General features: G+C 39.8%; 2 protein-coding genes and 1 long non-coding RNA gene across 3 annotated transcripts; 2 read left to right on the plus strand and 1 right to left on the minus strand.

Moving 5' to 3' along the window:
* LOC147623600 (uncharacterized) lies at positions 1-26,969 on the plus strand. Its single transcript, XM_086820060.1, has 9 exons — positions 1-9; positions 145-264; positions 528-650; positions 946-1,007; positions 25,126-25,165; positions 25,491-25,560; positions 25,894-26,106; positions 26,330-26,411; positions 26,617-26,969. The coding sequence occupies exons 1-9, from the start codon at positions 1-3 to the stop codon at positions 26,753-26,755; spliced, it is 858 nt and encodes a 285-aa protein (XP_086676186.1). The 3' UTR covers positions 26,756-26,969.
* Positions 5,821-6,924, plus strand: LOC147623601 (uncharacterized). Its single transcript, XM_086820863.1, has one exon. The coding sequence runs from the start codon at positions 6,123-6,125 to the stop codon at positions 6,711-6,713; it is 591 nt and encodes a 196-aa protein (XP_086676989.1). The 5' UTR covers positions 5,821-6,122; the 3' UTR covers positions 6,714-6,924.
* LOC147623602 (uncharacterized) lies at positions 22,264-25,165 on the minus strand. The gene is made up of 2 exons (XR_015269175.1): positions 22,642-25,165; positions 22,264-22,488 (listed from the first exon to the last, which is right to left on the minus strand). It is a non-coding gene; the product is annotated as an uncharacterized LOC147623602 (long non-coding RNA).
* Positions 26,970-27,175: the final 206 nt, after the last annotated feature.

Genomic DNA, 27,175 nt, shown 5'->3' on the forward strand with positions numbered 1-27,175 from the left:
ATGGCTAGCGTTTGAAATTTGAATTTTGAAATTCAAAAGTAAAGAGAGTCACATTAGAAAAATGGAAGACGTTATAGAGAGAGAAAACATACCTAAGGTCAAGTGGACGAGAGCTCCAACTGGGTGCTCAACAACATCCTCAAGGGCATCGACACGTACAGTGTCACCACGGACTTCAGTGCTACATCCCACCGCCGCACGAACCAGGCCGTGGATCTCCAGAAGAAGCTCATCCGCTTCCTCAACGCGGGGACGATCAAAAGTGTAAGATTCCTCCCCAGCCTCTCAAGATGTTCAGCATCTTCCCCCTGTAATCAATCCCTCTTCAGAAATATAAAAGACACTACAAGAGGTTGAGGACATACCGACGCCAAAATACCGACGCAAATGTCGAACGTCGGTATGTCCGTCGTCATGTTGGAGGAGACAAGTATGGCGGGGTTTTTTTAAATTTTCATTTCCCATCGCGTATACCGACGCCTATACCGACGCTTATTCCGACGCCGATACCGACGCATATTCCGTAGCATATACCGACGAATATTCCGACACATATTCCGTCGCATATACCGGCGCTCGTAAGTTTTTCACAGCCGAGAGCCTATTTTCTGGTTTTTCGCAGAAGAGGCGCAAGTAATCAAGCGAAAGAGGTGCTTTCTCTCCCTCTCTCTCCTCTTTTTTCCTCTCTCCTCTTTTCTCCTTCATTCTTCTTTTCTCCTCTTCTCCTTCTCCTAACATGTTATTGCAATTGCTTTTAGTTTTTAATTGAAAAATTAGGACGTTTAGGGTTTTGTGTTTTTTTGGCTCTCTATGCATGTTGAGATCTAGAGCTCTCTATGTATGCATAGATCTCCTAATGCATGCATAGAGATTTTAGGGTTTTGTATTAGTTCTTTTTCTTGTGTTTAATTTACTAATTAGTTTGTTTAATATTTTGTTTTGCAGCTCTTTCACCTCACCAATCTTTCACCAATCCTCGAGCTCTCCTTCAGCTTTGCAAAAAAGAGGTAGATCCTCTATTGATTTTTCTTGTTTATGCTATTTTATATGAATTTTTGCATCCTTGTTTTATGGTTTAGGGTTAGTTTTGGGTTCTTGTAAGCTTACAACACATAGGATTAATTTAATATTTATGCATAAAACCTATAATAAGCTTGCAATCTCTATTATCCATGTACGTAAAACAAGATCATGTTTATTACACCATTGGGTGATGGGATTAAGGGTTAGCATAGTGCATAAGGCATATAGCATAGAGCTTATGCATAGAGCTTATGCATAAGTCTTGCATAGAGCGTATGCAAGAGACTTATGCATAGAGCGTATGCATAAGACTTATGCATATGACTTATGCATAGAGTTTATGCATATGGCTTATGCATAGAGCGTACGCATAAGACTTATGCATATGGCTTATGCATAGAGCTTATGCATAAGGCTTATGCATAGAGCGTGTGCATAAGGCTTATGCATAGAGCGTAATTGCATAGAGCGTGTGCATAAGGCTTATGTGAAAGGGATTAAGGGTTAGCATAATAGTGCATAAGGCATATAGCATAGAGCTTATGCATAGAGCTTATGCATATGTCTTGCATAGAGCGTATGCATAAGACTTATGCATAGAGCGTATGCATAAGACTTATGCATATGACTTATGCATATGGCTTATGCATATGGCTTATGCATAGAGCGTACGCAGGTAGACTTATGCATATGGCTTATGCATAGAGCTTATGCATAAGGCTTATGCATAGAGCGTGTGCATAAGGCTTATGCATAGAGCGTAATTGCATAGAGCGTGTGCATAAGGCTTATGTGAAAGGGATTAAGGGTTAGCATAATAGTGCATAAGGCATATAGCATAGAGCTTATGCATAAGTCTTGCATAGAGCGTATGCATAAGACTTATGCATAGAGCGTATGCATAAGGCTTATGCATATGACTTATGCATATGGCTTATGCATAGAGCGTACGCAGGTAGACTTATGCATATGGCTTATATGAAAGGGATTGTTAAAATGCAATTGCAAATGCCTTGATTGTGGTTAACAAATGCTTATGCAAATGCCATGGTGAGGGCATTGTGAATTGTTGGTTTGTGTTGGAGCTTTTGGATGATGGATTGAGGCATGAGTCCATGCTTTATTGCTGAGTTCTAAATTGTAAAAGGGCATGAGTCATGCTCAATACTTGTAAGCCAACAAACTTGTTCTATCATTTGATATTATCCACATCATTTTGTACCTACACTCACCATTGCAACCACTTCAAGTTTCTATAGAATCTAGCAATGTGTGAGGGTACCTTGGCATTGGTTGGAGAGGCCAAGGGGAGAATGGCTTGAACTCTTTGTGCCGTGATTGCTTGGTAAAGCGGTACGAAGGGGGATTAGGTACACCGGTGTGAAGAAATGGCCTCAACCTTCACCTTGGAGGAAAACTCGGTGAAGGGGTGAGAAGAGCTTGGCCGGGAGATCGGCAAGCTTCAACGCGCGTCCTCAACAATCCTCACCATCGACTTTGTGGATGCATTTGGGCAATGGGGCCCCTTTTCTGTCATATTGTGTGGATATTGCAAATGCATATGATCTTTCATGACATTGTGGGATGCAAAGAGTATTGCGTACAAGTTTTAAGAAGTTGCATTTTCAATTGAGATTTGGTTCCAATTACAAAGGAGACTCTGACGGAATTTACAAAACCGTAATTCAGTCCTAGGGTTTTTGGGATTAGGTCCGAGCTTATGGCTTATGCATAAGACTTGTGCATAGAGCGTGTGCATATAGCTTATGCATAAGACTTATGCATAGAGCGTGTGCATAAGACTTATGCATATGGCTTATGCATAGAGCTTATGCATAAGACTTATGCATAAGGCTTATGCATAGAGCTTATGCATAAGTCTTGCAGCCTTATTATGCAAGCTTATACTTATAATATGCATTTAGATTATTGCATAAGGCCTTTATATATAAACAGCTATTTATGAATAGAGATAGCTTCTCTCTCCATCCTTGTGTAAATTCTATTTAATTTTGTATGGAGAGGAGATAAGCTGATTTGTGTTTAACGAGCTGCATATACATGTTATCCTGCTAGATGGAGCCTCTCAATCTTGAAGAGAGAATAGCGTGTCCATGCATGCGATGTAAGTACCAAATCTTTCGAAAACGAAGGATTTGCAACGAGCATGTTCATGACGCTGGAATATTTCCAATGGAGCGCTTGCAAAATTTACGGTTTCAATCGTACAACCAAGCAAGTGTGCAGCCACATCTTGATAACATTGCGCCTGTGAATTCTCGTCCCCAACAAAGGATGAGGATATCGCAGGAGGGAGTGACAGATGGAGCTCAATTAACAGCACCCGAGAGAATGGAAGAAGGTCAGGAAATGGAAGAAGGTCCAATGGAAGAAATGTTGGATGCCTTCATTGAGCAACAAGAAGCTCTCTTCGAGGAGCATGAACATGAAGATCATCAACCACGACATTCTCAACGGTCAAATTATGAACCAGAGGAAGAGGCCATGCGTAAACTTGCACGCCTTCCATTATACAATGGTGCCAACATATCTGTATTGCGTGCATCTCTTACGATGCTAAATTTGCAGTCAGTTTTTGGATGGTCTAATACAAGTGTCACTGAACTATTCAAGTAAGGTCTTTTTTTGGAGATTACACCTACTGTTGAAATGTTAAATTATCAACTTGTATTTGAGAAAATCTTAATAGTAACGATCAGATATTGCCATACTTGCAGGCTTTTGAAAGATCAAATATTGCCCCCTGGCAACGAGATGCCTCCATCTCGTGCAGATGCGAAGAAGTTATTGAAATCCATAGGCATGGATTACAATAATATTCATGCTTGTCGCAATGATTGTTGCCTCTTCCGCCATGAATATGAGCATTTGCAAGAATGTCCCCATTGTGGCTCTAACAGATATAGAGAAGATGTTCAGGGGGAAGCTGTCCCGGTAAAGGTTCTCAGGCACTTTCCAATCATTCCAAGGATAAAAAGCATGTTCAGGTGCAAATCAATAGCAAGCTTGATGACATGGCATGCCACAACTCGATCCACAGATGAAGTGATGCGTGTGCCTGCAGACTCACCCGCATGGAGACACATTGAAGAGAAATGGCCGGCTTTTAAGGAAGAACCTAGAAACCTCCGTCTTGGCCTAGCAATGGATGGTGTAAACCCTTTTGGTTTAAGGAGCTCTTCATGGAGCACATGGCCTGTTTGCCTTGTGAATTATAATCTACCGCCATGGTTAGCAATAAAGAAAGGTCATCTGTTGCTCTCATTAATAGTTCCAGGAAAGTACAAGGTGAAGAACATGGATGTATATTTGGCACCACTTATTGATGAGTTACGCACCTTGTGGAACGGAATTGAAGTGAAGGACATGTCAAAGCAGCAGAGTGGCCAAAGACTTACAACTGTGCAAGGTATTCTCATGTGGACAATGCATGATTGGCCTGGCTATGGAGAATGCTCAGGTTTGTCTATATCGGGTTACAATGCATGTCATGTATGTGGTCCTCGACTTGATTCAAGATACTCAAAAGCATTACGAAAGAATGTCTACCAAGGACATGTTAGGTATCTGCCAGAAAATCATGAATTGCGGGATGGTAATCTAGGAAGACCTCCTCCAAGTACATTGAAGGCAAGCGATTGGAAGATCAAATGGGAGGAATGTGGCAACTTGGCATGTCCTGGGATGAAGAGGCTCTCTATCTTTCACCAACTCCCCTATTGGGGTGATCTCCTTATAAACCATTTGCTTGACCCGATGCATATTTTCAAGAATGTAGCTGACATTCTGTGGAAGACCATGACAGGAAAAAAGGATACTAAAGGCCAAAGGGATGACTTGGAAGAGATTGGTTGTATGCAAGAGTTGTGGGCTCGCACTAGACCTAATGGAAAGGTGCTACTTCCAAGAGCCCCATGGGTTTTTAGCAAGATGGAGGAACAACAAGTCAAGAGGACAATTTCAGAGTTTCGGACTCCGACAGGTTGTATGCATTGCTTGAAAAGTGCATTTACAAAGGATGATGATCTTAGTGGTCTCAAGAGTCATGATTGGCACAAGTTTCTACAATTTGTGCTACCCATAGCAATAAAAGATTGCCTCACTGAAGACATTAGAGCTACTATCTATAAGATTGGCACATTGGTGCGCTGGATTTCTTCAAAAGAGATAAAGAGAGACACTTTGGAGACAGCGCGTTTAAACTCCATAGAGGCAGTCTGCATGGTAGAGAAGTTTTTCCCTACAAGTTTATTAACAATCCAGATGCATCTGCTAGTTCATGTTGTAGATGAGGTTGCAGTTGCTGGAACAGTCCATTCAAGATGGATGTTCTTTTTGGAGAGGTTTATGAAGACATTAAAGGGATTTGTTCGCCAAATGGCTCGCCCAGAGGGTAGTATGTCAGAAGGGTGGCTGATACAAGAGTCCCTTGTTTACATCACTGAATATTTAAGTTCCTCAGATCCAGAGATACCTCGACTATGGTCTCAAGAGTCCAACAGGCGAGTCATTGGTGAGGAACCTCAAGGCCAAGGCATTAAGAGAAAGATGGATAACACTTTGAGAGAAAAAATCAACAAATTTTGCATCTTGAACTCTCATGTAATGGAGAAGTGGATTGAGACATATGAAGCTCTCAAGCGACAGCGAGTACAAGATCGTTTAAGTTTCAGAAGGAATCGCACTACAAGAAATCTCCCATATCCAGAAGGTATGCAAGCTCTTCCGGACTGTCCCATAGGTAGATGGCTAGAAGCTACAATTTTAGAAGCCAAACGTGCTGGTTTACCTATAACAGAGGAGGAGGAGGAGCTTACAAAAGGATGCGATTGGCATGTAAGTGTTTAAGTTCTACATGTCTCTCATTTTTTCCTCTACATGTCTCTGTGTTTGATTCTCCATCAACAAACTTTTTGTGCTCATTGTAGTATCACAAATATGGGGCGTTTTGGTCACATGGACGTCATTTTCGAGTAGAACGAATAGACCAAAGAAGAGCAACCTTTGATTGTGGTGTCACAGCACAGTTTGTTCAAGAAAGTCGTGCAAGTGCAAGTGATGATAACACAATTACTGGAATGCTTGATTACTTTGGAACCATTCAAGATATATTGAAGGTTGGCTTCAGAAGTTTTGAGTTGTTTATCTTTGATGTGAAGTGGTTCAAGGTAATCATGAATGGGCCACATGCAACTGTACGTAGAGACAAGAGTGGCCTCATCCAAGTGGACTCCACAAAGGTATGGACCGATCAGCAAGATACTTTTGTGCGCCCAGAGCATTGTGAGCAGGTTGTCTTTAAAGCGGATCCAAAAGATCCACGCTGGCTGTTTGTGGTTCAAGTCGCCCCCCGCAGTAAGCAAATTTTTGAAGAATTTGAGCTACAACAAGGTGATGTGGATGCACAGGGTAATGGAGAGCAGCAAGAACAAGCCGATATCAACAATGAAGAGGAGCAAGCAAATGAAGAGAAGGAACTAGAGCAAGATCCAAATGAAGAGGTGCAAACCAAGGAAGCTGAAAATCAAGTTGAGGAAGAAGACATAGATGATGAAGACATCCTTCATCAAGGGACTTTTAATGATGAGGATGCTGAAATGTGTATAGACATAGATCTCTTTGGGGCTACTGATCTTAATGAGGATGATAGAATAGATAATGATTTATAAAATGATGTATCTTAATGATTATGCAAATAGTTATGACATATTTGTAATGGTTTTATGACATTGAAGGTCCATTCATTGTTTACCATTGTTAATGTTTACCATCATAATCACTACTGTAGGAGCAAGTTGATATAGTTTTACCAATGTTGTTTATCATTGTTAATGTTTATCTTATGGTTCTTTCATTCATTGTTTACCGTGTAATTTTCATTCCGTACAAGTTTGTCATATGGTTTTTTGTCCAACAGGCCATGGGTGACTCACCGCCCTACGACTACAGTCCAGATTTCTCATTTAATCCTACACCGCAGGGCATGAGTCCCCAGCAGTTATATGGTTTTCTTTCGTCCATGACTCCAGAGCAGAGAGCCATGGCTCAGAGTTATTGGGGTTCTGGAGCAGGGACATCTGCCTCACCATCTGGATTCCCGACGCCAATTCCCACACCCGTGGGTACGACAGCAGCTCCCACACCTCGTACCACACAGCCTTCCACTCCTGTTACAGCTCGATCTACCACCTCTTCACATAGACCTCACGTAGTAGGTCTTCAGGGGGAGGTTGTTGTGGTGGTAGTGCCACAGATGCTGTGACACCACCACCACGTGAGCGTCGTCCTTCGCTCTCATCTGTTGATAGCACACCCATAGGGTCACCTTCCACTCCCTGGGGTGCACATGACCATGACAACAGCAAGATTTACACAATTAGGGATGGGGCACCAATAATGGATAGTGCAGGGAAGGCAATGAAGACACGCATTCAACAATTGTGCACTATACAGTTTCATGACTCTGTCATGACTAAATGGGATCAGCAAGACAAGGGAAAGAAAAATTATATAAACACAAAGATAAAGCAAGAGTTCCAGCCATCTGACCCTATGAATGTCGTCTCTAATGAGTGGATACAGTATACAGCTCGCATTTTGATGGGGCATCGTAGGTCAGAGGCGAGGGACGCATTCAGAGAGGGGAAGGAGAAACTTGTTTGGCTAGATGACAGGGAGTGGGCAGCCATTGCTCAGGAGCTCACCGAGACACCAGACAGGTTTCAACAACAAAGAGAGGCGGCAAGGGCAAGACTGCAAACAGTAGGGGCTTCTCATCTCGGGAGTGGTGGTTACGAAACCATGCGCCATGAATTCGTAAGTGTTTGTAGCAATTTTATTTATTTAAATGTATCTATGTGGGCTAAATGTTGATTTTTTAAAAGTTATAATTGTTAATCGTGTGTGCAGGAGTTGGCCATGAATCGCCCACCAAGCAGGAGAGAGGAGAAGTACGCTCACAAACATGGCCTTGTGGCCTTGTTTGAGATGCTTGAAGAAGAAGGAGAGACCGTCAATTGGGAGGCATTACCATGATGTAAGATGACCTTCAAACTAATGAAATATGATCAAAACATTTTTGAGTATTAATGTTTAATTTAATTTCTTGTTTGTCGATATCAGGAAAATATGCAAACGAGCACGGTTGTTTTTGTGCTCTATTGTAGACAGAATGGTGCTGTCTGTTTGCTGTTGTTGATCCTGCTCATTGCAGGCAGCTAGGCAACAGCCAGGCAGCACTATTCTGCCCAAAAAAAAATTTTTGCTACAGCGTCGGTATTTGCCCCGGTATCAGCGTCGGTATATACATTGGTATAGATGCCGGTTTACACTTCGGTATATAATCGGGTATAGAGGCCGGTTTATCCGTCGGTATATGAATCGGTATAGATGCCGGTATAAGCGCCGGTATTACCACCGGTTAGCGTCGGTATAGGCGCCGTTATATGCGCCGGTATTAATACCCGACAGGTATACCGACGCTGCGATACCGGCGCTTATACCGGCGCTTATACCGATGACGAGGCTTTTTTAGACCCCGTTAAATAGCGCCGGTACAAGCCCCGGTATTAGGCTAATATGTAGTAGTGAGACCTTGTTTCTAACTATTTTAATCTAGAGAGAGAAAATATTCTAGAGAGAGAATATTCAGATTTTTAATATTTTTGGATAGAAAATTATCTCATCCTATTAAAATAAGTTCCCCTAAAACATAAATTCAAAAAGAACTTTCCAATGTGCAATTGGAATTAATTGGAAATGGGTATAAAGAACCTTAGTTTAAGGGTCTAGATTTTCAGAAATCTTTGGATTATGGTCCAATTAAGGTTCCTATGGGCCAATAGGATCAATCCATGTGTGGGAAGGATATAAATCCAATTTTGTAAAAGAAGATACCCAAAAATGAGTAAATGCTCACATAAGATGAAGAGTTGACTATGTACAAAGTTTATTAGTAAGAAACTATGAGTAATTTTAATAGTATGAGATAATTGGGTATAATGATTTCATTTTGACACATATGTAAGGAAGGGGAGTCCCTTCAATACTCACATAAGATGAAGAGTTGAATATGTACAAGGTTTATTAGTAAGAAACTATGAGTAATATCAAAAATATGAGATATTTTGGGTATCCAAAAATGAGTAAATGCTCACATAAGATGAAGAGTTGAAAATGTACAAGGTTTATTAGTAAAAAACTATGAGCAATATTAAAAATATGAGATATTTTGGGTATAATCATTCCATTTTGACACATATGTAAGGAAGGGAAGTCCATTAAAGGAGGTGCATATTTCACATGCTTGAATGAGTTTTAAACTCAAAGATAATGTGATATTTTTATCTCTCCTCTCGTCTTCATTCGAGTACGGCCCACATTAGGGCCAAAAACGTCTAAAAACGGGCTGTTTGTTAATCTAAAGATTAAGAAATGGTCCAATAGATATTTGCCACGTATACAAAAGTATGGCATTCTTGTCTCCTCTATCTTGGGTCTTGGAGAACTATTTTCACGGAGAATGGTAAAAAATCGCTATCTTTTGGCGGAGACCGCTATTTTTGAGAGTTCCGGACGACTAAACATAAAAGTTTGGACCCACCGTACCAGACGTGAGCTCTATATTTTATTTCAAAAAAATCAAAGAAGATACGAAATCTTTATTTCAAATTTTGAAAATAACATCATTTTGAAAATAACGTCAGTCTCGAACGTCTACACTATCCTTTGTTTCAATCTCACATTGTTTCCTTCTCGTATCCTTTCTTTCACATTCTCTCTCTCTCTCTCTCTCTTTGTAGAATTTTTGCGGCTTTTATCTGTTTCTAAGTTCCCATGGCAAACTCTGCACGTCATCCATCTCATAGTATCACTTCTTGTGTTTTTAATAATATCAGGGAGGAAGGACTTTGGAAACCTATGTCTTTTCAAATAAATGACTAGGTAACAATGCTTCCTTCTTGTAAAGGTGCACATAAAGTGAAAAGAATCAAGCGAGATGCAGTTAAAAATCACTGGAAAGGAAAGATTCTTGCCTTCAAAGTGACTAACAATAGCTGGCTTGCCAAAGTTCAACATGTGTACATGGCCAAAGATATGATGCTTAATCCAAATGAGCATCACATGCTACAATCTTATTGTAAGAAATATTATTTTTAAAGACAATATGAAAATATCTCATATTTTCTTTTGATGTAAGTGTTTATGGTTTTTCTTTCAGTTATCTTTCCATCGACAGCTGTGGAGTGGCAACCTATTGAAAGTCTGAGTGGAACCTTCACTGCAATTCACAAAGGAATTGCAGATGTTTTGTATGCTGATAAACCACCATCTTTTTTCAAATCGATGGATTTGTTTGTCTATTTTGCAGAATATATGGTTCCATCAAGAGAAGGTTAGAAAGGACAACTTCGTGAAGTGCCTGTTCCTACCATCAACTCGCTAGATTGGAAATCTCCAGACTCACTTACTTTATCGAGCTTCAAAATCAAAATCAAAGAAGACATTTTGAAAGCTATGTCTCCGGGTAGAATATCAAGAAGGATAAAGGTTCAATGGTTCTTACCTTTACATGTCTTTGTGGCATGTTTCAAAACCATGGATTTACAACGATCAAAGACAATGTGGCTCAACAGAAGACTTTCTATGGCTGAACTCGACATTGTGCTTGGAGAAGGATGGAGAACCAAAGAAACTTACCACATTGGTGACAATATTAGTTGCAGAATAAGCCCCAATTCTCTGTCAATTTCATACCAATTATGTCGTCAATCATTAGTTTTAGGTTATGATTATAGAAGATGGAGAAGCAAGCTAGGTTTCTGGGTACCCCTAGATTCAGAAGAGAACTGTCCAGAGTTTGAATTAAAAATATATGTACATCAACTAACTGAGCCTAGAGAACTTATAGTTACAGCTAATTGGATGCTGAAAGATGTCAGAGAGTCACTTGAGTTTCTTGATGAAACATCCTCTGAATATAAATTTAAAGTAGATGGAATTGTTGTAAGCAAAAGGATGGAGAATGTAACATGTCTTCCACCCAAAAGAGTTGTATCACATGTCTTCCACCCAAAAGAGTTGTATTTGAGCCAAATGCAAGATCATGAAATTGTAATCACAATACTTTTCAAATAAAGATTTTGTTTTGATCTTGTTGTTTGACTCAATATGCTGGTACTTATGACATTTTTTACTGCAAAATCATCATCAAAGATTTTTCTCAGTTGAGGAGTACATCTATTTGACACAAACTGGCTGCTTCATTACAAAGACTTCTTTGTCCAAGAGGTTGATTATAATAAGACTCCAGTGTCCACTACAAAAAAAACAATAAGTATAAATAATAAAAAAATAAAAAAATATCAAAACATTGGTATTGAGACATACATTTCTACATAGGGATACAAAATATAGTTGATGGTCAGCATGTCAAACTACTCAAAAAACTTTGAAAGTATTCCTTGGTTGTTGAAGAGAAACTGAGTAACAAGTGGATCAAGTATAAATACTTGCATGGCAGATTCTATGGGAAGATCTCTCAAAAGACACCTAATGTGGCAAAGACAAAAGCAAATACATGTAAAGATAATTGAACTCATTTTTCAACAAAGAATGAAAAAAACAATTAATACAAAATGCTTTGCGATAGATGTGGCTCGGACTTTGACTAAGGTGGCTATATCGTGCCGTGTAGGAGGATTGCTTTTTGCGCTGTAGAATTCTCTGAGAAGGTGAATATGATAGCCGGAACGACGCGATAGAGAAGGTTCAGACTCTGACTGAAGGGTCTATATCGCGTCGTGCAGGAGATATGCTTCTTGCTCTGTTTAATTCTCAGAGGTGAATATTGTATCCGAAATGACGCATTGGAGAAGGCTCGAAATCTGACTGAAGGGTCTGTATCGCGTCGTGCAGTAGATATGCTTATTGCTCTATTTACTGCACGACGCGATAGTGGAGGGTGAATATTGTATCCGAAATGAGGTGAATATTGTATCCGAAATGACGTGATGGAGAAGGCTAGCCGGAACGATGCGATAGTGGAGGGTCAGAGGATGTGGGAAGAGCCCCTATCGCGTCGTGAAGGAGAACTGGACTTTGACTGAAGGGGCATTAGAGCACCATGAAGGAGATGTGGGAAGAGCCCCTATCGCGTCGTGAAGGAGAATTGGACTTTGACTGAAGGGGCGTTAGAGCGCCGTGAAGGAGATGAGCTAGCCGGAACGACGCGATAGTGGAGGGTCAGAGGATGGGGGAAGAGCCCTATCGCATCATGAAGGAGAATTGGACAAAATGTCTGGCCGAGTGGGGTAGTGACTAGTGTTTGAAGATATTTTTGACCGTTGAGGACACGTGTACCACCATGCACTAAGCCACGTGGACCACCATGCACTAAGCCACGTGTCACCGATGGGATGAAATATTTTCTACCCAAGTTTCTTAACTGACCTACAGTACGCGAGAGGAGGCCCTTGCATTTGTTCCAAAGACCTCATTTTGCTCCATTCAGGTGCTTCACTTCTTTCCCTCAGCTTATCCAACACGACGCGAAAGGAGGCCCTCAGAGGTGTTCCAAAGCCCTTGTATCGCGCCGTATTGGTAAGTGCTTCTTGAACCTTTAAACAACCTAGAGGCTTGAATTAAGACGTTGAATTGGTTCTAAGGCAGGTTTTCCACTATGTTTTGGTGCTTCTTTTCCATTTCTTTTGCAGATTGAACCGAAGATATGAGTACTAATCTTGAGGGAAGAGAACAAATTTTTGATGACCCAAGTGAAAGGTTGCTCGAGGCCATTTTGGAGGTTGGTGGAGACATGCAAGTCTACTCAGAGGCATTGAAAATTTTCAATCCCAAATTTGTCCTTGGTGAAATCTTGGATAAACTTAGAGAGTTTATTTCAGATGAATTAAAGGAATTTGAGGATGCAGTTCTTGGTCGGTGTTTGATTCTGGAAGGAAAAGATTACATTCATCTCACTGATTTCACTCAAAATTCTCTTGAAAAAAATAAAGTTTTAAGAAGGTTTGGCAGGTTTTCAAAGAAGTCCAATGTTCTAATACCAGAATCCATATCCTGTCCACTCCATGTTAAAAGTTGCAACCTTGTTTCAAAGGACATTGCTTTTCTTTTCTTTCTTTTTCTCAAAGATGAGAAAAGTGCTCAAGTTCCAGGTGAAGATGTTCCATCCAAGGATGAATTAAACTTGAATGTCTCCACTGTTTTGAACATAGAGAAATCTGAGACCTTGGAGATGGAAAAGATTGATTTTGCTTCAGAGGAAAAAGAAAGTGCAGGTTTGGATGTTGCAGAGTTTAAAGCAAGCACCCTCATCCCTGAACCCATTGAAGATGTGGAGGTGTCTGAGGCCTCCCTTACTATATCAAGCCTCCCCTCCTTTCTTATTGATGACAAAGATTTCATCCCTCTTCATCAGATTCAATTTCTTCTCAATATAAGGGAGGACTACTGTATTACAGCTATAGCTGAGGCTTCTGAGGTTGCCTTGGACTTTATTGACACAGAGGAAGAGTCCAAGGAGGAGTTTTTAGAGATACAGAGGTGACATGCCAAATAGTCCCAAGAGAATCAAAAACTAATGTACACACAATATTTTGCAAGGACTGATTATAATTGAGCAAATATTTTGTAAGAGGTACAAATGTGTTAGTAAATCATTAGTCTCTATCTTGAGGTGTTTGTGTAGTTTCAGATTGCTGGTTCTTTGATCTCATCCTTTTTAATTGCCTCCTGTAGAACCAATTGAATAATTCTTTAAGTGCATTTGCTTCTTCTTTGACCACCTTCTCTTCTGGTACATCTGAAAAAGAAAGTTCTCGCTTGATAGTGAGACTTTTCCATTCCTTGTGTGTTTCATGTTGCAAGGAGTTCTTCTGTAGCAAAATATGGTCCATGCAAGTAAAGAATATACTACAAAGACAATTCTTTGTTAGTAAATTTAAGAATGAAATCACCTATGTCATTCCACAAAGACAATTCTTTGTTAGTAAATTTAAGAATGAAATCAGCTTGATATTCAAATGAAACTTACGATTAGATGTATCACTCATTACTAACAGAGCTACAAATATTAGCAAAGCTATTAGAAGATGAGAGACGCAGAAGAATGAGAATGAGATGTAGCTTGTGAAATTCTTAGAGAAGCAGAGGAATGAAATTTTTTGGAGAATGGATGAGAGCGCGTTCAGAGGGAATGGTCATTCAAAAGTAAGAGAAATAAGTATTTGCCGTGAAGTCACTAAAAGAGGACAAATTTCGAGACGAGCCATTAAAGAGTAGCATGAAAACGATATATTTTTTTAGATTTTAAAATATGTATTTAGATACGTGTTCAATCACATAGATACGTTTTAAATATCCAAAACGGCCAAATTTGGAGCCGTTTTGACTGTCAACGTTCTACTAATTAGCAAGTTAGCGAATTCCTTACACAGCCCATTTTGAGACGTTTTTGGCCCTAATGAAAGAAATTCTTTATCTCTTGAGGAGTATAAGAAGTTATCCCCCAGATATTGTGAGCCTTATCTGAATTCAAAGAAAGTAAGTGACTTAGCTTACGAGCTTCTTTTACCTCCTCATCTCAAAGTTCATAATGTATTTCATGTAAGCCTTCTATAGAAATATGTGCCAAACCCAAATCATGGAAAGACGGTAAAACTTCAGTGGCAAGATACCGTTGGCTTCTAGGTTACGCTAGCTCCTTCCTTTATATAAGTCATCACTTTTACTTGTCGCTCACAGTAATCTTACTTCCATCGATCCCCTTTCTTTCTTAATCTCCTTCATGGCTTGGTAGCAGGAATTGGTTTTATCCATGATGATTTCTCACCTTCAAGATACAAGCGAGTCTGTGAAGAAGGATTTTATAGAAATGTATGAGCGCTCACTTTTCCCTCACTTGGAAACTTCTGTAGCTCAGACCAAATGGCGGACCTGTCGAGATATAACTAGGGTAACACTGTGGGGGCGACAGCACTTCCGTGACAATGTCCGCTTGGCTATGGTTATTGAAGCCTTGGGTTTGGGTCCCCGATACTATTGCGTGATGAGAGCAAGGCATGGTGGATTTTCTGAGCGGGTCTTCTTACTCGCGTGTTTTCTTCCTCACCAGAAGATATGCCTTTATCCCGTTTTCGGCTTGCCTCTTAGAGGTCCTTTTGTTAGATCACCTCATACCAATGAGATAGGTGCTGCAATAACCGGCCGAATTATTCCCATAGATGAGTTACCTTATACGTGTGTGCAACTTGTGAGTGCTGCTTTTGTGACCATATGATGGACGGGCTTATGGAATTGTAAAAAGTTCTTCTATCTTGTTGTATATGTTCCAAGAGTGAATAAAGTTGAAATCTTTGTTCTTGTCTTGAGTATTGCTCTCTTGAGACTTTTCTTGGTGGTTAATCTTAATTAAATTTTCTCTCAGTCTCATATTCGTGCATCTTGCGAAATTACCCCCAGTTTGCGAGATGAGGACATCTCGTGTTTTTCAAATGGGAGAGAATGTAAGATTCCTCCCCAGCCTCTCAAGATGTCCAGCATCTTCCCCCTGTAATTAATCTCTCTTCAGAAATATAAAAGACCTTGTTTCTAACTATTTTAACCTAGAGAGAGAAAATATTCTAGAGAGAGAATATTCAGATTTTTAATATTTTTAGATAGAAAATTATCTCATCTTATTAAAATAAGTTCCCCTGAAACATAAATTCAAAAAGAACTTTCCAATGTGCAATTGGAATTAATTGGAAATTATGGGTAAAAAGAACCTTAGTCTAAGGATCTAGATTTTTCAGAAATCTTTGGATTATGGTCCAATTAAGGTTCCTGTGGGCCAATAGGATCAATCCATGTGTGGGAAGGAGATAAATCCAATTTTGTAAAAGAAGATACCCAAAAATGAGTAAATGCTCACATAAGATGAAGAGTTGACTATGTACAAAGTTTATTAGTAAGAAACTATGAGTAATTTTAATAGTATGAGATAATTGGGTATAATGATTTCATTTTGATACATATGTAAGGAAGGGGAGTCCCTTCAATACTCACATAAGATGAAGAGTTGGTTTATTAGTAAGAAACTATGAGTAATATCAAAAATATGAGATATTTTGGGTATCCAAAAATGAGTAAATGCTCACATAAGATGAAGAGTTGAAAATATACAAGGTTTATTAGTAAAAAACTATGAGCAATATTAAAAATATGAGATATTTTGGGTATAATCATTCCATTTTGGCACATATGTAAGGAAGGGGAGTCCATTAAAGGAGGTACATATTTCATATGTTTGAATGAGTTTTAAACTCAAAGATAATGTGATATTTTTATCTCTCCTCTCTCTTGAACCAAACCAAATCAAAAAGGAAACAAACCGAATCAAAAAGTAACCAAACTAGGTCCAAATCTAGTCCAAATTCAACCAAACTGAATCTGGAAAATTCTAGAAATCAGTTAGCCTTGGTTAAGAACCTCCTTCTCCTATAAATAGAACATGAGTCCTTTGAAAAAAAGGAGGAGAATTTTACTATTCTAGAACTATGCTGAAATAATGCTAATATTTACTATTCTCTAAAATTCTCTCCAATTTGTAAGAAATTGGAACTTCCCTCTTTCTTCAATCCCCATTGGTGGTTCCATCAACATACTAAACCAATTGATTGGTTGGGGGCCTCTACCGTGAACAAAGAATCAAGCAATTTGTAAAGTAAGTGGTGAATTTTGATCTTTTCTATAATTTCTCAATGTTTCTCTCGTCTCAACTCCTCTCAAGCTTGAGAAGCTTAATTGGAATGGTTTTTGAATGCTATTGAAGTAATTAATGAATGATAGTAAAGAATTACATAAATTTATATTTATGCTTAATTCTAATAGTTTTTATGTAATATCTCTCTCTCACTCAAGAAATGGTCATACTCATGACCTATTCTCAATCCAAATGAAGCTTTTCATAAAGCTTTTCTTTAATCCAAGAATAATCTATGTTTAAGACCAAATTAATGGCTTTTCCTATGCTTTTAGATTATGTATTTCATGAATGTTGATGATTCAATCCATTATGGATTAATGATCCAATTAGGGATCATTAATCATTCCTTTAATGGCTTTCCCTATGCTTTTAGATTATGTATTTCATGAATGTTGATGATTCAATCCATTATGGATTAATGATCCAATTAGGGATCATTCTAATCATTCCTTTAATGATAAGCTTTATCTTTTAAGATGATTGAGATTTATCAGTCATAGCAGCGGAGCTATGGTAAAATTTTTATAAAAATTACACATAAAATAATTTCATTCAAAGCATGAAAATAGGACTTCCTACCATATTCTAAGAATTATCATCCTAGATTAATTAAAAGAATTTTATTGTAATCATGGAGATGTGGATGTATGCATGTAGATGTAGATGTATAGATGTGGATGTGAATGTGGAGGTGGATGTATGCAGTAGATGTAGATGTATGGATGTGAATGTGAATGTGGATGTGGATGTATGCATGGAGATGTGGATATATGCATGTAGATGTAGATGTATAGATGTGGATGTGAATGTGGAGGTGGATGTATGCATGTAGATGTAGATGTATGGATGTGAATGGAAATGTAGATGTAGATGTATAGATGTGGATGTGAATGTGGAGGTGGATGTATGCATGTAGATGTAGATGTATGGATGTGAATGTGAATGAGAATGTGGATGTATGCATGGAGATGTGGATGTATGCATGTAGATATAGATGTATAGATGTGGATGTGAATGTGGAGGTGGATGTATGCATGTAGATGTAGATATATGGATGTGAATGGGAATGTAGATGTAGATGTATAGATGTGGATGTGAATGTGGAGGTGGATGTATGCATGTAGATGTAGATGTATGGATGTGAATGTGAATGAGGATGTGGATATATGCATGGAGATGTGGATGTATGCATGTAGATGTAGATGTATAGATGTGGATGTGAATGTGGAGGTGGATGTATGCATGTAGATGTAGATGTATGGATGTGAATGGAAATGTAGATGTAGATGTATAGATGTGGATGTGAATGTGGAGGTGGACGTATGCATGTAGATGTAGATATATGGATGTGAATGTGAATGTGGATGTGGATGTATGCATGGAGATGTGGATGTATGCATGTAAATGTAGATATATGGATGTGAATGTGAATGTGGATGTGGATGTATGCATGGAGATGTGGATGTATGCATGTAGATGTAGACGTATGGATGTGAATGGGAATGTAGATGTAGATGTATAGATGTGGATGTGAATGTGGAGGTGGAGGTGGATGTATGCATGTAGATGTAGATGTATCGATGTGAATGTGAATGAGGATGTGGATGTATGCATGGAGATGTGAATGTGAATGAGGATGTGGATGTATGCATGGAGATGTGGATGTATGCATGTAGATGTAGATGTATAGATGTGGATGTGAATGTGGAGGTGGATGTATGCATGTAGATGTAGATGTATGGATGTGAATGGGAATGTAGATGTAGATTTATAGATGTGGATGTGAATGTGGAGGTGGATGTATGCATGTAGATGTAGATGTATGGATGTGAATGTGAATGTGGATGTGGATGTATGCATGGAGATGTGGATGTATGCATATAGATGTGGATGTATGGATGTGAATGTGCATATAGATGTTGATGTATGGATGAGGATGCATGAATGAGCATGTAGATGTGGATGTATGAATGTGGATGTGGATGTATGCATGTAGATGTGAATGTATGTATATAAATATGGATGTATGGATGTGAATGTACATGTAGATTGGGTTAATGTGAAAAAATGAGAGTTAATATAGAAACTGTATTTGTAAACTGTTTGTAAATGGCTGTTTTATGTCAAGAATGCTGGAGAAGCATTTTGACCGTCTTGTGATTAAGGTCGTGGAGACCTAACTAATAAAGTTGCAACTGCTGACGGAGAGTCAATGGAGGACGTCTCGCGTAGCAAAGTCGGCCGAGGTCTTGACCAGCCTCGGTTCGATTAAAATGGTGAGCTTCCGGTACGGTGGATGAGGGACCAAGGAATCGGCCTATGAGTGAAGCGCTAGGTCACCTGTGAAGGATCCTAGAGGGTGCTGACCATACGGTGCTCGGGCTCTGGGTCGCCAAGGATACCCACACGTGCGTCGAGGAAGATATTGGAATAAGAAGTAAGAGTTGTTTTCTGAAACCGGGCATGGATCTGGTTGATTGACCTTGCTGGTCTTCAATGGATGAGTCCATGGCTCTTTATATGAATCTGTTGGTTGATCTTGCTGATCTTCAACGAGAGTCTATCTTGTTTTTTATAAGTGATTATATTGCCGAGTATTATGGGCTAGGAACTATTGAAAAGACCCTTGAGTGGACAGGTGCTGAGCGTTCTGGTTGCCAATGATGCCATAGATACTCTGATGTGAAGGAATGATGGGAAATTAAGAATCAACCGGATAAATTGGAAGATTGTGATCAGTGATACTATGGTTTCATTAAAGAATTGTTTTAAAACTGGTTGAATCTGTTTAAAAAAGACAATTTCATATTGGGTGTATAAGTGGTGTGACTAGTTTTATTTTTGCATGAACATCCGGCTAGGGGGCCTGGGAACTCTTTTCCCTGGTACCCGGGACAAAAAAAAAATCAAATTCTAAATTGGATCCCATCACTACAGTGGTTGGGAGGTTGGCTAACCCATGGGACTGGATGGGGTTAGGCTGGACTGATGGATCCGTAAATCGAGACTCAATTTCTGTTTACGATAGATAAAGTAAATCTCCGATAGTAATTGTTCTATGGATAGGAATCAATGGCTGTGCCTCTTAATGGGAAAAAAAGCGTTGATCCCAATGATCCAAGTGTAAGTTTCTTCCTTGATCTGATCGAGTATCTTTATAAGTGCAGTCGACGGATCAGTTTGATCAGTAATGGTCTTGACTACCTTAGAGTAAAGAGTTATCCTGGTGGAATCGCTCGTGCTTTCCGAGTGAAGGAAGTTTTTTCGGGTTCGGTTTTGGAAAAACCGACGGATTAGTCTCTTGTCTGGATATCCGTGGGCGAGGCCACGAGTGTGAGACCCTGCCCCGCGCAAGAAATGCTACTTCCGCTGCTAGCACCCCGAATCCATTGCGTGGTAGGAATGGGGATCTTACAAAAAGAGACGATCGCTGCAGCCTACCCATCATGTACGCCAAGGCCGCCATGTTGGTCCAGACCAACACCCTGATGCAGGGCTCCTCCGCATCCATTGGGCCATATGCAAGATCATGTGCGCCAGTTCTGGGAGAGTGAGAAGGTGGTGGTGCACGGCAATAGCCTATGGTAGGCTAGGTGACGCAGAGTTGGTGTGTGAAGGTGGAGCTGGATGAGGCGGAGGCTAAGCCACAAGTGGACGAGAGCTCCAATTGGGTGCTCAGCAACACCCTCAAGGGCATGGACACCTACAGCCTCACCACGGGCTTCAGCACCACCTCCCACTGCCACACGAACTAGGCCGTGGATCTCCAAAAGGAGCTAATCCGCTTCCTCAATGAGGGGGTGATCGAAAGAGACGTTGATGGCTGCAGCCTGCCCGTCATATACGCCAAGGCCGCCATGTTGGTCCGGACAAACACCCTAATGCAGGAGGGCTACTCCGACATCCGCTGGGCCATCCTAGAGGCCATGTGCAAGATCATGTGCGCCAGTTCTGGAGAGCGAGAAGGTGGTGCTGCGCAGCCGCAGCCTGGCAGTAGGCCAGGTGACGGCAGTGATGTAGAGGGCCGGCGTGAAGGTGGAGCTGGACAAGGCGAAGGCCAAGCCGCGAGCTGGACGAGAGCTCCATCTAGGTGCTCAATAACATCCTCAAGGGCACCGACACCTACAGCGTCACCACAGGCTTCAGCGCCACCTCCCACCACCGCACGAACCAGGCCGTGGTTCTCCAAAAGGAGCTCATCCGCTTCCTCAACGTGGGGGTGATCGAAAGATACATTGATGGGTGTAGCCTACCTGTCAAGTATGCCAAGGCCGCTATGTTGGTCTGAACCAACACCCTAATGCAGGGCTACTCCAACATCCGCTGGGCCATCCTGGAGGCCATGCGCAAGATCATGTGCACCAATTTTGGGAGAGCGAGAAGGTGGTGCTATGCAATAGCAGGCCGGTGATGGCGGTGACGCAGAGGGCGTGAAGGAGGAGATGGCTGGAGGCCAAGAGCTGGAGGTGGAGCAAAAGTTGGAGGTGACGTACCCTCTACTACTAGAGACGACCCAGAAGAAGGTGGAGAGTACGACGGAGGGCTTTCGACGACGACAGTAGAGCTGCATGAAGAGGGTGGAGTGTAAGATGATGTTCATAACCATATGACTTGTCGTGGCGAATGGTTTGAGCATATGAAGCCTGTGGATGTGAAAGGCTATGTGGAGACAGGAGATGATACCCAACATGCTATCACACATGTTGGAAGTGTACCATTGGTTATGCACAATGGTGAAACAAAATCTATGGCAGATGTCTTGTATGTGCCTTCTATCACAAAAAGTTTGGCCTCAATTGGTCAAATGGTAGAACAAGGTTTACAGGTTCGTTTCAACGAGCATGGTTGCTTCGTTGATGATTTCAAAAATGGATGTAGAGTCATTTTGCCAAAGGCAAGAAAGAAGGCAGGTTATTTAAGTTGGATGCTGGGATTCTTGAGTTGAAATCAGCCATGTTCTCTAAAAGCCGAAATGTGGTACAGGACATTGACATGTGGCATAAGAGAATTGGACATGTGAACATACAAAGGTTAAAGAACATGCCGACAAGAGGCATTGTTAGTGGGCTGTCTAGATTCAAGTATGATGGAAATATGCATGTTTGTGATGCCTGTCAGTTTGGAAAGCAGGCGAGGTTGCCGTTTCCTAGAGAAGGCAACATGAGTAGCAGGCCACTTGAAATAGTTCATAGCGATGTATGGGGTCCTGCACAAAACCCATCCATAAAGGCAGTTTGTATTATGTGGCATTCATTGATGATTTCAGCAGAATGACTTGGATTTACTTTCTCAGAGAGAAAAGTGAAGTGTTGGGAAAGTTTGACTTCAAAGCTTTTGCAGAGAAGCAATATGGCTCTTGGATAAAATGTTTGAGGACAGCAAGTAAACAAAAATGTTACAAACAACAATGGGAACTGAAATCTAGATTTGTATCATAAAAAAGTAGCCTGAAGATGTACATAAATAGCTTATTATATTTAAAATAAGTTGGTGCAAAAAAGGCTCATCAACCTACTCATGTTTTTTATAAAATTAGCCCCAAAAAATGATCACCAGCCATCCATTCTAGGTAACTCTTTTACTTGATCAGAAAATCGAGAAAATCGGTAGCGTGGGAGCATGTTGGCATACCCACTCATCTGAGATATCACTTAAGCCACAGTCACTGCAGTGACAGCCCTCTACATGCAAAAGAAAAAGAGTCATGGTTGCCAACATAGCCACTCAACTATCCTCATTCTTCATCATCATCATCATTCCTTGTGCAGCAAACATAACCTCTTTCTTTTTTGAAAGTTCTACCATGAAATCACATGCATTACCATCACACTGACCTTTCTATGAAGGATTGCAAGTCGGAGAGGTCGTAAGTACTTCCATGGGTTGACGAAGCATTTTTGGAAAGGGCCGATGTCAAGCTGGGAGTTGATTTCCGCCACAGTGACCACTTTAGGGGAGAGCTGAGCTACCAAGCGAAGGACCGGTGATATGGCTATGATTCTTGCTTCATCTAGTATGTTGCAAAGCTCTAGTACGAAATTGACCACCACGACCACTTTGCTGTCTTCTACACCCAACATTTCTGCTACCATCATGGCCTTGAGGGTATATAGGCTCCATTTGTGGCTCCCACATCACTCAAAAATACATAGCACCACAAAACAACCTTGCATTCTATTTAGGGTAGTGTCTTGCACTATTTAAAGGCAATGCTACGTGTACTATGACTGGAGAACCATGCTTGACTTCTAAACCAAGAAGCGTACATGGAGTAGTGCTCACTCGTCAAACTTAAATTGAAGCTCACCACAACTTCCCTGATCAAACAAAGCTTAATGATTTTTCAATGATTTTTCTAAACAAAAATTTACAAATCGGCGGATGTAATAATATCCGACATGGCTTAGTCCATATACCAAGTGTCATCACTTTTAGCATTTGTCATCAGAGATCCCACAACATGTTTCATGGCAAACAAGTGATTTGCACTGCCATCATTATTGCTTGATGCATAATTTCCACCATGTTGTGCATAATGTCCACCATGTTGTGCTCTACCCCCTCTCAAATCATTTTGTTTGCGCCGAAAACAATCACGTGTAATATGACCAAATTTCCCACAGTAATGGCATTCCACATTTTGCATAGATATTTGTTGGCCTTGCCAACGTCCTCTACCATGAGGATTACCTCTGCCTCTCTGAGGTGTATATCCACGACGACCACCTCTAGCACCATATGTAGGCTGAAAATTCTGTTGTGGTGACTTGTCCTGCCATCCACGACCATTACCACGGCCACGTGATGTAAATCTCCCCTTGCCTCTAGATCCTCTTTGTGAATAGAAAGCCTGATTTTTGCCATTATCATCATGGCTAGTAGATGCATCATGAAAGGAATCACTGAGTTTGATTTCCTCAACAAGTAAGAGTGAAACCAACTCATCAAAATCTGGTAAACCTGTACTCCGAACTGAGATGGATGTATCAAAAGACCTCTACTCCTTTCCAAGACCACACAAGGTAATGTCTACCAAATCATCGTCAGGCATGGGGGTATTGATTGTTGCCAATGCATCTACATACTTCTTTATCTCTTGTACATAATCATGGATGCTCCTTCCTTTTCGTTTTACATTATGAATCTGTTATCGCAAACAATTGAGACTTGCGAGCACTAGTGTCTTTATCAAACAGCTTTACCAATGTATCCCATGCATCCTTGGGATTCTCAGCATCATGTATATTTATGAGTATAGCATCTGAGACACATATAGATAGATAATGCAAAACTTTGTATACTCTTTTTGACCATTGCTTATAAGTTATGAGCTATAACCTATAACTTGTTGCTGTGTAGGTTGTCGGGGTAGTTCCGGCTCTGGCTCCGCACCTGTAATAAGATTCCAAAAACCTTTTTCCTTTAGAAAGCTTTTGATCCTGTACTTCCATGCCTGAAAGTTCTTCCTATTTGCTCAATGTAAATGCACCTTCCGTACACGTCCAAATCTGTAAACGAGCCTTCCTCAGCTCAACCACACTCCTATAAGTGTTCCAGATACTCCAAAGTACATAATGAACTTCACTTTTGATGTAGAAAATCAAACTGATTGCATCCAAAATGAACTGGCATACGCAGTCCAAAGTGCCCTATTTTGGCACGCTTTTCAAGGCTTCAAATTGCAATGTAGTGGTTCAATCAAGTGTGGATAACTTGCATTGACACCTAAACAAGCTCAATGTTGCATATCAACACCAACAACCAAGATGCGTACATACCAATTTTGTCAAACCCCCTTCTCTGTTTTGAGAAAAACCAAAAAAACCAGTAAAACCAGTAGTAGAATTGCTCTAATTTCTTTAATGCTTGTCCAAATTGAGAGACCAGGCATTCATTAGCTTAGCAATGATGTCCACTAACTCCATGTAAAAGGAATTAGCCCAATTATTTAAGATGAGAGAGTAATTAGTCGATTAATCACACTCTGTTTCACTAATGACGGTAGACAGCCTGTGGAATTCAATTTTGCCATATCTTTTGCAACTCAATTCTTTCTTCACAAAATTTTACAGGTATGTTGTTCTCCACCATAGCTCTCTCCTCATAAAATTTCATCTCATTTGGACAAAACCTCTATGAGTTATGTACGTTTTCTCACATGAACTTTCTCTTCTTTGCGCCACAAATAGCTATCTTGATCTGAAGTGGCATCAAATTCTTATAAGTAATGATCATATGTTTAGGGTTTGTCCATATTTTGTCTTGATGTAAGATAGGTTTATTTATGTTTTGTCTTGATGTGTTGTTTATTTTCATAGGAGCAAGGTTGTGAGCAACAAGATTGTGCAAATCAAAGCAGTAAGTTGCTGTTTAGTTCGTGTTGTTTTAATCTTTATTTGTTGCTTGTAATCTTCTCTACACCACAGATAACTATCTTGATTTTAAGTGGCATAAAATACTTGTGAGTAATGATCATAGGTTTAGGGTTTTTTTATGTTTTGTCTTGATGTGTTTATGTTCATTTTCATAGGTTGTAGCAACAAGATTGTGTGAATCAAAGCAATAGGTTTTGCTATTTATTTCTTATTTTTATAATGTTTATTTGCTGCTTACAATCTTAACATAGATATTTATTAATCATGCAATCTAACTTTGTTAATTTGGTGCTTTGTTTTTATTGTAGGTGTCTTCAAGGAGAAAGAATATCAGTAATATTCACACATTGGAGGTGTTTAATAGGAGAGATAATGAAGGTAATTGGATCCCTGATCAATACAGTAAGTTAAATTGGATTTTAATGAGACCAAGTACTCGTGGGAGTTTCAAGGTCAAGCTCAAAGATGTAATAGACCCCAACAAACAATGGAAAGGTAGAATCATAGAGTTCAGGAGACGCACCAATGCACAATAATAGAGGCTTTCATTCAATATGTTTATATGCACAAAGAGATTCGTGTGCATCATGACAACTTCAGTGCGAGACATAAGCCTAACAGTAAGTTTATATCTATGTGCTTTGTGTTCTTGTGCTTTGAGTCCATGGTTATTAGATAATGTTTTAATACAAGCATGTTTGTTGCTTGCAGCTTTATATCCATCAACTCTACATAAATGGCAAAATGTAGAGTGCTTAAGTGGAAAGCTAAATGCTTTACATGCAGAGATAGGTGCCTTGATCTATGACAACAAGAGTGCAAGCGAATTGGCATCTCATAATGTTTACTTTTATGATTCCACATATGTTGTGGAGAGACATAGTTTGGAGTACATCCACTACCACCGTTGTCTAGCCAGGAATGGTATAATCTTAGCTTAGACATGTCAGAAGCATGTAGGTAAAGATAAAAACTGATGTTCATGCTGCCATGAAACCCTCCATAGGCTCTAGAGATGTGCATCTAAGTTGGTTTGTTCTAGTTAGTTTGTTTGCACATTTGTTCGGATCCTGTGAAATAGTAAAGAAAACTAAGATTATGTATCAATGCAAGTGCCCATCTGAGGATTGGATGACTCTGTTACTAGGTGAGTCATGGCATCTCAAGAGAACTCACCACCATGATGATATCATTGAGTGCAGAATCAATGTGTCAGATGTTACCTTTAGGTAAGATTACGCTGATGTTGATTGTTTATAGTTTTTATTCATAAGTACTTCATTGCAAGACACCGATCGTTGATTGTTGTTGTTGTTTTTATGTTTTTATGTTTGTTGTTGTTGTTGTTTTTATGTTTTTATGTTTGTTGTTGATTGTTGCTTGTTGTTTTTATGTTTTTATGTTTTTATGTTGGTTGTTTGTTTTTTATGACAGGTACTTCATTGCAAGACAAACTTTGTGCATTCGCTTCAAGTATAGAAGGTGGCGACTTCTACTAGGGGAGTGGCTTAGCTTGGACCAAGACATGCGAGATGGCATGCATCCAGCACTCATTGATGTGAATATTCTTTAGGAGGGTCATGACCCTTTTAGCGTTAATGTAGAAAGTTATTGGCCCCTTAGTTTTCTGAGAGGCAGGAAATCTAACTCATGTCCAATGATCCCCCTTGTAATTTTTATTTCAAGTTGGATGGTAGGAAGGTTGGAAGAGTCAAAGTGAACATTGCAAAACATGCAAGCAGTGTGTTGCTCCACATATCCTTGAAATTGTAGAGTTCATATAATTCTTATTCTTTCAAGTGAATATTGAAAATTGTTTCTCTAAAAGTATTGTAAATTTAATTTTATTTCATTTTCATAAATTGTAGTGGTTTTTTAAGTCTTGTGTTTTGAACCCATTAATATGTAAGAAAATAAAGATAAGTATTAGTAAGTATAATTGTAAATATAAGTATAAATATATATTTAAGTGTAAAAAATAATATAATTAATT

The sequence above is a fragment of the Cibotium barometz genome, chromosome 26, assembly GCF_041138505.1.
Source record: "Cibotium barometz isolate CiBa-2024 chromosome 26, ASM4113850v1, whole genome shotgun sequence".
Taxonomy (NCBI): Eukaryota; Viridiplantae; Streptophyta; class Polypodiopsida; order Cyatheales; family Cibotiaceae; genus Cibotium; species Cibotium barometz.